The sequence below is a fragment of the Coregonus clupeaformis genome, unplaced genomic scaffold, assembly GCF_020615455.1.
Source record: "Coregonus clupeaformis isolate EN_2021a unplaced genomic scaffold, ASM2061545v1 scaf0590, whole genome shotgun sequence".
Lineage (NCBI taxonomy): Eukaryota > Metazoa > Chordata > Actinopteri > Salmoniformes > Salmonidae > Coregonus > Coregonus clupeaformis.
This window is the reverse complement of record NW_025534045.1, coordinates 252886-264472: the sequence shown is the minus strand read 5'-3', so window position 1 is coordinate 264472 and position 11587 is coordinate 252886. Positions and strand designations below refer to the sequence as shown.

Below are 11587 nucleotides of genomic sequence, written 5' to 3'. Positions count from 1 at the left end.
ACTCAAAGCTGCAATCAGCAATCTAAACACGCCACTGTGAGGCAGGTGCAAAGAAAATCACTTTTTCCTAAAACAAGGAGTCCTTGGAGTGTGGGGCGCATCTCAAGCTCCTTCTGAAAGCCTCTGCACGCTGAGCATACATTCAGCCAAGAGAAACGCATGCTAATGTAGGTCTGATTAAAAGCAAACACTGCGTTACAATGTTGTACTTCTGTTGTGGGTTAATATTAGAGGGTGTTTGCAGAATTGGTGCATTTCACACTGGCTGCACACGGAAAACGGCTGACATTTATGTCCCTGTGATGAATCCACTCCCCATGTTGCGGCATTGTAGTAAAGATATGTGGATGATGGAGAAGGTTACAGGATGAGAAGAAATTCTATAAAAACAGCAGTATACATAGCGGATGACACTAATGTTATGATTAACCTCAATCACACAGTTGGAGGGGGGGATGCTGAAAAAAATGTTATGAGCCCATGAAAGCATATTATGAGCTCCCATGGTCGGGACAAACAGAGATATAAAGACAAAAGGGTGAGTCAAAAGAAGATATAAAATAGAGAGAGAGAGAGAGAGAGAGAGAAGGAGAGAGAGAGAGAGAGAGAGAGAGAGAGAGAGAGAGAGAGAGAGAGAGAGAGAGAGAGAGAGAGACATACACAGAAAGCTCAGTCTCACCTCTAAGCGTAGGTATTCACTCTGTTCCTTGGACAGTAGGCTGAGGATGGCGCTGCCATGTTTGCGGGTCCGGACCAGAACCTGTACCTGGGTCCGCCGGGCTGGCAGAGGAGACGCCAACTGGTAATGAACATGACTCCGCCCATCAAAGGAATACTCTGGAACTTCTGCCAACAAAACATGGAGGACAAGACAATGTGTTAGCTAGACATCTCACCATAAACACGGGACATACTGTATACTGTAGGAGTCTGAACTGATATTCATCCAGAGTGAATTCAAGAGATACACATACTCTACTACGCCCATTCACAATACTGTTAGTCTAATGATACCCTCCCACGCCTTGATCTTAGATCAAACTCGTGCCCAGGCATTTCTTTCATCTTCTATTTGACTCCACCAGTCAATTAGTCCTCCCACACCACACAGACACACACATAGACACACACATAGACACACGCGCGCGCATACACATACACACATGCGCACGCATACACACACACACACACCAAAGACAGTTTCTATCTACAAGCCATCAGACTGCTGAACACTTGAACTGGACTGACCACCTGCTCTGATTCTCCGCACCTTAGCACACATGCACTCACTCACACACACACACACACACACGCACACGCAGTACATTCATGCTACACACACATCACAACAGCTGCTACCAGACTTATTATGATTGCGAAATACTGCACAATTTAAACACTAAATATTGGTCTATAAATTGTACCTTCCTGTATTATACTTATGCTAAAATGTTTATTCTGTTCTACTGAGACATTTACTTTATGTTCGTATTCTTATATTTTATTATTTCTTATTGTTGTTGAATTGTCGAGAAGGAACCTGCAAGTAAGCATTTCATTGGACTGTGTATACCATGTGTATCCCATACGACTAATGAAAGTTGAAACACAGACACACACCTTCCCCATGATAGCTATCTGACTGTACCCAGTCACTCATTAACACATTTTATCTCATTAACATTCATTTAATCTAATCTAACACATTTAATTAATCAATGCACTCACGCATGCACTCCAAACAGGAACTCATCATATACATGTTGGTCTCGGTGCTGGCATTGAGGTACGTACCCTGCTCACACTGATTCCCAGTGTACCCCGGTATGCACTGGCAGCTGAAGGAGCCCCACTCTCCATGGCAGCGCCCCCTAGGGCCACAGGAGGGGATGCCCACGTTGACACAGCTCCCATCCGTAGTCAGACAGCCTGGGGAGCTGCCCACAGAGTCAGCTGGAGTGCCCAAGTCATAGAACTGTGTAGGGGGGAGAGATGGAGAGAGGGCAGAGATGGATGGAGAGGGGGAGTAGGATATGTATGCCAGAGGGAGATATTTACACAGTACGGTGTAAGATAGAAATGGGAGAGAGCAGTAGACAGGGAGAAAGAGAGGCACAGGGATCGATACAAGTGAGAGAAGGAGATGGATAGAGAGAAGGAAAGAGAGAAGGACAGAACAATTGTTAGTTTTCTAAAAACTGAGGGCATGGTCACCGAAACTTGAGATTGCCCTTCAACACCTTTATGCATTTACCTTTCATGCAATTTCTTGGAATGTCAATAATTGGGTTTTCATAGGATCAAACCAATCTACAGGCACACAAAGGAGCTGTAGGACGGCAATGCTGTGAAAGGACAGGAAAACCTTGAAATCTTAAGCCCTGCTCACAATAGCATATCATAAAGGACATTAATATGTCCAATCTCCCCGTTTATGAGTTCCCACCGTTCAGCGGAGCTGGTTGCTCGTAAACCACGGCAGCCGTTGAGCCAATCTGCAACAAGGTACAAATTGGTTCTGACCTCACCATAGAGCAGGGCACTCTAAGTCTAAGCCTTCTTAAGATGGAGGTCAATACTGATTTACAGAGAGTTACTACAAACACTCAAAGATCCTAAATGCATCTCTGTGTGTATGTGAGTATGTGTGCAGGTGTGTGTTTGTTGATGTGTGTGAGATGCCAATCATGATAAAATGTTTCACCAAACATAATTATCAGACTTTCCCAGTCATGAGTACCCGTCTCTGCCTCACTCAGAAATATAGAGATGGATAGAGAGAGTGGAACAGTGTTGGATAGATGTTGAAGACTAGATTTGCTAATAATTTCCGTATGTGTGGTCCTGTGTGCATAGCGCTTGCAACGGCAGGATTTTGGGTTTGATTCCCATTGGGCCACTCATATGAAAAATGTATGCATGCATGAATGTAAGTTGCTTTAGGTAAAAGCATCTGCTAAATGGCAAATGTTATATGCAATGTTTTCACAAGTTGCTTTTATAAAGAAAAGACAGAAAAACGAAACTGTTTTCATATACAGATTGCTTTTTCTTCATATTCATTTTACTGATCATTTATGTAATTCCCTCTTGAAAATGAAAACTGTTATTGCACGGTTGCAGACCCATAGTATAGTTAATCTGTCCCAGAGAGCAGAAGAGATTGAGAGAGAAGCGATGAGAGAGAGTAACATAAATCAACTGTGACAGGGTGGGAAGATGTAGATTCAGAATAGAAACACAATTGAAGTCTAAAAATCTGCCCCTTCCCTTCTCTTGCCCAAACATTCACCCCTCCTTCACGCTTGAACAGGTTCAATGGCACAGACGTCCTCCTCTCTCACATGTTCCACCCACGCCCCCAGTGTTTCCACTCTACAATAAGAGGTCTATGAATATTGCATCGAACCTCAGCCCTACGTTTTGTAGCCAGCGGGCGGGAAGGAGAGTGTTTTCGTGTCAAATACTTTTAGGTCCCCGTGTCACACAGTGTCATAGAGTCACATGGGCAAAAGGACCGCTGTCCTCCGCGGTGACGACTGTTGTCATAGTGACATATCTACCAGTTCAGACTGTGTCTAGTAGATATGCGCTCAATGCGTTCCCGGAGCATACCTTTTTTACAGAAGTGTTGTTGGGACAATGTCCCTGACGAAGGTGTGAAAGTGTTTGAAAGCATTTATGCGAGATGCTGTCTGCAGTTTTATAACACCATAATAATAATAATAATAATAATAATAATAATAATAATAATAATAAAATAATAATAATAATAATATGCCATTTAGCAGACACTTTTATCCAAAGCGACTTACAGTCATGGGTGCATACATTATTATTTTTTTGTGTATGGGTGGTCCCGGGGATCGAACCCACTACCTTGGCGTTACAAGCGCCGTGCTCTACCAGCTGAGCTACAGAGGACCATGCTGCCTGCAGTACAAGTGTAAGTGGTGTAAAGACAACTCTTTACAATGGAGATGTTAAGGTGTTGTAGAATAACTAAATTGCTTCCCATGGCTATTCATGGTGTGTGATGATTGGGAAGAAATACATTGTAGCAAATGTTACCTTGCTGTCGACAATGAGGTTCCGGATGCAGCCAGTAAAGTGTTTGTGTTGTAACTGTGGGTAGACATAGGGCAGGTTCTCATTGACTCCACCCAGCTGTAACACCTGGGTCCCATTCAGATGCCTGGGGAAGAAATTAACAACACTGTCAGTACATCTTTTCATACACCTATCCATCCCTATTTTCTACTGCAGTACTTTTTTCAATCCGTAATTCATTGCCTTGTCCCCCACCAATCTGGTGCTCTGAGTTTGACTACGTGAAAGGTGTGTATTCTGTATAAAGGAGGAGAGAGAAAGAGACAGAGACAGAGAGAGAGAGAGAGAGAGAGAGAGAGAGAGAGAGAGAGAGAGAGAGAGAGAGAGAGAGAGAGAGAGAGAGAGAGAGAGAGAGAGAGAGAGAGAGAGAGAGCGAGAGATAGGAGAGAGTGAGAGAGAGAGAGAGAGAGAGAGAGAGAGAGAGAGAGAGAGAGAGAGAGAGAGAGAGAGAGAGAGAGAGAGACAGATAGGCAGAGAGAGAGAATGAGAAAGAGAAAGAACGAGAGTGAGAGAAAGACAGAGAAATAGAGGGAGCGAGAGAAAGAGTGAAATAAAGAAAGAGTGTGTGAGCAAGAAAGACAGAAACAAATAGAGCGAGAGAGAGAGAGAGAGAGAGAGAGAGAGAGAGAGAGAGAGAGCGTGAGAGAGAGAGAGAGAGAGAGAGAGAGAGAGAGAGAGAGAGAGAGAGAGAGAGGTGTGAATAGGCTACCTGTCCAGGTTGGGCGTGACCCCAGTGACCTCGCAGGACGAGTGGTCCTCTGTGGTCAGCCAGCTGCCCACTCCCTCCATCTCCATGATGGTGGCACCGGCACAGCGGTCCAGTGTGAAGCGTACCTCCTACAGGAGCACATCAGGAATATCAGCACATCAGGAATATCAGCATATCAGGAATATCAGGACATCAGGAATATAAGGACATCCAGATTATCAGAACATCAGGAATATCAAGACATCAAGAATATGAGGACATCAGGAATATAAAGACATCCAGATTATCAGGACATCAGGAATATCAGGACATCCAGAATATCATGACATCAGGAATATCAGCACATCAGGAATATCAGGACATCAGGAATATCAGCACATCAGGAATATAAGGACATCCAGATTATCAGGACATCAGGAATAGCAGGACATCAGGAATATCAGGACATCAGATGCTGGCTGGCCCACCAGTCTAATATGAGCTCCATTACTGCCAGTGATACCTTTCTGATATATGTATTATATCTATATGTACTATATTCTATTGCAAGAAATAACTAACCATACACATGTGAGCATCTAATTTGCTTCCAAAAGGTCCTATTCAATATCTACTCAATACCAGTTTGTATTCAACAAGCATATTAAACTAGTTATTTCATAGCAAACATGCAGGTGGATTCATTTTGTTTGTAAATGGCATACAAACACTATTATAGTGTTTGTATGACACTGTTTATATAATACATTGAACATTTCCAGAATAACCCTGAGGTTGTTTTTCAGTACTGGTAGATGAACAAAGTTGTTGTTAGCTCTGTCATACAGCCACAGTGACCATACACAGTAAGGTATTCAGGAGGTACCAATTCTATCTGCATTGAATCCAAACCACTCAAACCCTCCTACTTCTCCAGACTATCTAATGAAAATAGGACTAGTCTAGCAGAGACTGCCCTATCCCATCTGGACAAGAGGAATACCTATGTAAGAATGCTGTTCATTGACTATAGCTCAGCATTCAACACCATAGTACCCTCCAAGCTCATCATTAAGCTCGAGGCCCTGGGTCTGAACCCCGCCCTGTGCAACTGGGTCCTGGACTTCCTGACGGGCCGCCCCCAGGTGGTGAAGGTAGGAAACAACATCTCCACTTCGCTGATCCTCAACACTGGGGCCCCACAAGGGTGCGTGCTCAACCCCTCCTGTACTCCCTGTTTACCCATGAATGTGTGGCCAAGCACGCCTCCAACTCAATCATCAAGTTTGCAGACGACACAACAGTAGTAGGCTTGATTACCAACAATGACGAGACCGCCTACAGGGAGGAGGTGAGACCTCTGAGAGTGTGGTGCCAGGAAAATAACCTCTCACTCAACGTCAACAAAACAAAGGAGATGATCGTGGACTTCAGGAAACAGCAGAGGGTGCACCCCCCTATCCAAATCGACGGGACCGCAATGGAGAAGGTGGAAAGCTTCAAGTTCCTTGGCATACACATCACTGACAAACTGAAATGGTCCACCCACGCAGACAGTGTGGTGACGAAGGCGCAACAGAGCCTCTTCAACCTCAGGAGGCTGAAGAAATTTGTCTTGGCACCTAAAACCCTCACAAACTTTTACAGTTTCACAATTGAGAGCATCCTGTCGGGCTGTATCACCGCCTGGTATGGCAACTGCACCGCCCGCAACCGCAGGGCTCTCCAGAGGGTGGTGCGGTCTGCCGAACACATTATCGTGGGGCAAACTACCCGCCCTCCAAGACACCTACAGCACCCGATGTCACAGGAAGGCCAAAAAGATCATCAAGGTCATCAACCACCCGAGCCACTGCCTGTTCATCATCCAGAAGGCGAGGTCAGTACAGGTGCATCAAAGCTGCGACCGAGAGAATGAAAAACAGCTTCTATCTCAAGGCCATCAGACTGTTAAATAGCCATCACTAGCACATTAGAGGCTGCTGCTGCCTATTGAAATCACTGGCCACTTTAAGGAATGGAACACTAGTCATTTTAATAATGTTTACATATCTTGCACTACTCATCTCATATGTAAATACTGTATTCTATTCTATAATATTCTACTGTATCTTAGTCCATGCCGCTCTGTCATTGCTTGTCCATATATGTATATATTCTTAAATTCCATTCCTTACTAGATTTGTGTGTATTGGGTATATGTTGTGAAATTGTTAGATATTACTTGTTAGATATTACTGCACTGTCGGAGCTAGAAGCACAAGCATTTCGCTACACCCACAATAACATCTGCTAAACACGTGTATGTGACAAATAAAATTTGATTTGATTTGACACCACATGTTTACGTTAAACTTCCCCCAGAGTTCTATAAGAATGAACAGCATATGGGTAGTGTTGGGGGGAGTAGTGTGTGTGTGTTGGGGGGTTGGGGTCCCCTGGGTTGGTATAAGCTTGGCAGCAGCTCAGACTTCAGACACCCACCTTACTGTTGCTCCTCACGTCCAGACGGTGCCACCGTCTGTCCGCCACGTTCACGTTGCCTGGCAACTGCAGGACCAGTGTGCCCGAGCCATGGTTTATCTTGAGTGTGGGAGTGCCATCGATCAGCTCTGAGGGGAGAGAGAGGGGAGAGAGAGAGGACACTGACATGAGGTCACATATGGTGGTCACATCCCCAGGGCCTCCTGATGACCATCAAATCCCCATCACGTACTCTCAATGCCAGGGAGGACCAGATACCACCCCACACAGACCACTTTATTCTGGGGCCATCACTTCTGTACCCATTTCATCTGATCACTGCAACATACTAAGGACAAGCAACCACAGTGAAACACAGTCAACTAATCAAAGCCAACTGACCTATGGTCGAAATTCGGTAAGAGTGATGTTTGTTCACCCAACCCTAGGCTAAAGTAAAAACAGGCACCACCTCAATGCTTTCAGCAGTCTGCTCAGAAAGATTACGTACTTAAAATTACATTTAAACTAATAACCTGGGCCAGTATTAGAAGATGAAAAACAACAACAGTAAAAGGCGCATAGCTAATAGTAAACCAGTTAAATATAACTAACAGTCAGATGTCATCATGCTCACTCCACAATAAGGATTACAACAGTGCCTGGTGCTATGCAATTATATTTGGCCCCCCACCATAAGACAATAAACATATTAAAAAGTTATTCTATTTTCTGACTTAGTCAAATGGGAAATTAAAAATTAATGAACCAGTTAAGACTCAATGTGTGCTTTATACTGTTTGCAAAGGATTGTGGGTAAATAACATGTCAACCAACCACTGTTTCTCCATAAATCAACATGACATCAGTTTAAGAGTTCAGGAGAGAACAGCGCTGTAAATATAAACTCCACATTGCTCTATTTTCTAGGCTCGCAAATGCTCTGTTTTCAACAGAAAGGGATGTTCTCCCTCTTCTATAGGTCTGTCTTTATCTTGCTTTCGTCATCCTCTTCTCTTACTCCCTGCCTCTCTCCATGACACTCACTCTATCTGGCTTGTCATGTCTTTCTCTTTTATACCCTTTCTCTCTCACTTTCTCCCTGCAGTGCTCTCACAGTGGATTCCCAGTAGGCAACCTGTGCTCAAACAGAGATAACTTTGAGCTAGCAGTAAGTCACTGATGTACAGATCCCAGCCTAAGCCTGAGTGAAAAGCCCTTTTCATTTGAAAGGCCCACAGTGGCCACCACCATCAGGCAGGAGACTGACACTGTCCCACAGGCTATCTCTGTCTGACGATGGTCCCGACCCTCCTTGTTGGGACTGACATGACATTTCAGGAGAAAAGGGGACAGACTGCAGGTTGACAGGTGTGAATGGTGGAGGCTTGGTTGAGATGAAAAGAGAGAGGGAAGGAGAGGAGAGGGATGCCGAGTGCCTGAGAAGAGAACTTCCACAGGCATGGACCGGTTGGGCTGTGCTGTGTTGGTCAGGCAGGGTGGCTGATGGGAGGGCAGACAGGCCAAATGGGCTTTATATTGTGCTGTATCAAATGATCTTGGACAGGGAGAGTACGCCCGGGTGTACTCAGCTTACTACAAGCTTTTGCTCTTAAACTCCGGTCGGCGGACTCAGTGCGGTCACGGCTAATCTCCCCTCCTCATCCCTAATTCATCATGGTCTCCTCCTCGACATCCCTGCAGATTAATCTTCCATTTCGAGAGTCCTGGTGAGGGGAAAGCCAGGGGGTCTCAGCCCCCATAGCATGGCACTCCCGCTTAAATATGAAAAATTGACTCTTTTCTGAAGGCCTGAAGGGCATATGATTGAGGCAGGGAGCATATGGACTGCATAAACAGCATTACAAATCACTCAGTATATACAAATCAGCAGCCCAGCAAGAGAAAAAGAGAGTCTGTGACTGTGGTGCCTTTAATATAAATTGACTGTCAGCAAACACCCCATACCCCCAAGAAACAGGACCCAAACTTAAAAGTGATATTTGAAACGGGCGAGAGCACTAAAAGACTGTGAAACAGGTTTCTGCAAATTGACCGTAATGTATGTGTCACACTCAGGGTGTAATTGTATCTCTCTGCTCGCTTTCATCTGCCAGATGCTGTGTCTGCACGTGTGTGTGTGTGTGTGTGTTCGGGGGTTGTGTGTGTGTGTGTTTGGGGGTGGGGGGGGGGAATTCACCTCATTCTTAGTCAGCCTGTTTCTCAGTTCTTTCTGAGACCACCAACACTAGTGCTGCATAAAGCAAAATATCAAAAAATTGTAAAATACAAAATGCCTGAGATGTTTACATTCAGCCGTGTATCATGATTCTATTTAATATGGGCAAAAAATGCAATAACGTTCCCTGTGGCTTACATGCTGCAAGCAAATTACCATTACATTCATTGAATTTCCATACCATTACTCAATCATTTTTTGAAACATCTGCATTTATTAAGAAAATATGAATTACAACTATAAAAGCTTGATAAATAGGCTGCCATTAGGTCAGAATGAGACAAAGTGAGTGATGACATTTTTTCTGCTCAATCCTTGGAGCTGGAGGCAACTCTTGGCAATGAGGTGTACACCGGATCCCCAGCCGAGCCCTGAGAGCCTGTTTTCCATTCTGCAGGAGTCCGTAATCACCCAAATGTAATTTGTCCGGTTAATTTGTCTATTGATTGGACGAGCTCAGTCCCATGGCTCGTACCCTTGAGAAGGGAGAGCTTACGATAATGAGACTCATTTAACTGTGATCTCACTGGACGTAATCATGTTCCCGCGTACCATTCAGATTAATAGACCTAGAGGTCAGCGGTCAAAGTCAGGAGACAGCACAGATAGGTTCTAGATCTCTGGCGTGATTTAGAGAGAAATATAACACGGATTACATTTAGAGGTGAGGACAGACCAATGGGCACTCTAAAAGATACCATATGCCCTGCAAACCTACACTATACACAACCATAACTCAATATAATGCTTTCAGTAATGAAGCACATAGCTACAGGTGGTTGTAATCTGACCCATATCGACACATAATTTCAGACCGGGACAAAGACTATGAGCCAAGGAAAAGTTAACAAGCAGAACCAAAGACATCTTCCTCCTTGGTAGGGCAACATCCAGTGCCCTGTCAGGGCCAGAACAAATCACCTCAGACCTGTCCAGTAGTCTCATCCACCACACAGGCCCAAGCTGGGTAGTAACAGACACAGGCTGCATCCCAAATAGTACCCTATTACATTTATAGTGCACTATTTTGTGATCAATAATAGTGCTATAAAGGGAATGATGCCATTCTCTCTAAACCAGGGCTGTTCAATGTCAGTTCTGGAGGGCAGAAACACTTCTGGTTTTAATCCTCTTCTTCTAATAAGGGACTCATTCAGACCTGGAACACCAGTTGAGTGCAATTAACTACCAGGTAGAAACAATAAACAGAAGTGTTTCGGCCCTCCGGGACAGGAATTGAACAGTCCTGGTTTAAACGCAGGCTACTTGCCATACTGGCCCGGAGTGTCACACTCTGGTTCTAGGACTTTTTGTGTTTAGTCAGGGTGTGTAGATTTCCGTGTGTTGTGTACTGTGGGTAGTGTCTAGGTGTTCGCGTTCTATGTTTGGTCAGTGACTCCCAATCGGAGGTAACGAGTGTCAGCTGTCGGCTCGTTATCTCTGATTGGGAGCCATATTTAAATGTCTGTGTTCACCTTGTGGTTGTGGGTTTTTGTTCTTTATTCAGTCGGTGTAACTGAGGACGTCACGGATCGTGTTTTGTTTTGTCGTGTGTTTCAAAATAAAAATCATCATGTTCACTCCCAACGCTGCGCTTTGGTCATACTTCATTGGCGATCGTGACAGAAAAACCCACCATCAAAGGACCAAGCAGCGTGTCAAGCGGCAACAGGACCCAGCTCCAAAGGCTTCCTGGACATGGGAGGAGATTTTGGACGGAAAGGGGTCCTGGACTTGGGAGGAGATCCTGGATGGGATGGATCGCCGTCCATGGAGCGAAACGGTGGAGAGGCGACGGCGAGAGGAGCAACGGCGTCAGCAGGGCCATCGTCGGAAGGTCGAGAGGCAACCCCAAAAAGTTTTTGGGGGGGGGCACATGGCTTGGGCGGCTGGGCAGCAGGAGGCTACCACAGGGCTGACGGAGGCAGAGAAGGGGCATATTCAAAGGGCAACCAGGTTACGGGGGTCACTGGGCAAAGTAGGGAATGGAGATGTAGAGGCACGGCGAGTGGTACTGGGGTGTATTACCAGTCCGGTCCGGCCCGTTCCAGTTCCCGGGGTAGAGCCAGTGGTGTGTGCCTCCAGTA

General features: G+C 45.1%; 1 protein-coding gene across 1 annotated transcript in view; it reads right to left on the bottom strand.

Annotated features, from left to right (window-relative positions):
• Window positions 1-679: 679 nt before the first annotated feature.
• Window positions 680-11587, bottom strand: part of LOC121555791 (neural-cadherin) — a gene marked incomplete at its 3' end in the record, with an annotated part of 168151 nt that continues 157243 nt past the window's right edge. The window contains exons 24-28 of the mRNA XM_045216060.1: window positions 7283-7410; window positions 4820-4947; window positions 4072-4195; window positions 1795-1975; window positions 680-846 (exon numbers count right to left, since the gene is read on the bottom strand). Of these exons, the coding sequence (XP_045071995.1) occupies window positions 680-846; window positions 1795-1975; window positions 4072-4195; window positions 4820-4947; window positions 7283-7410 (728 nt within the window). The remainder of the gene's footprint in view (window positions 847-1794; window positions 1976-4071; window positions 4196-4819; window positions 4948-7282; window positions 7411-11587) is intronic.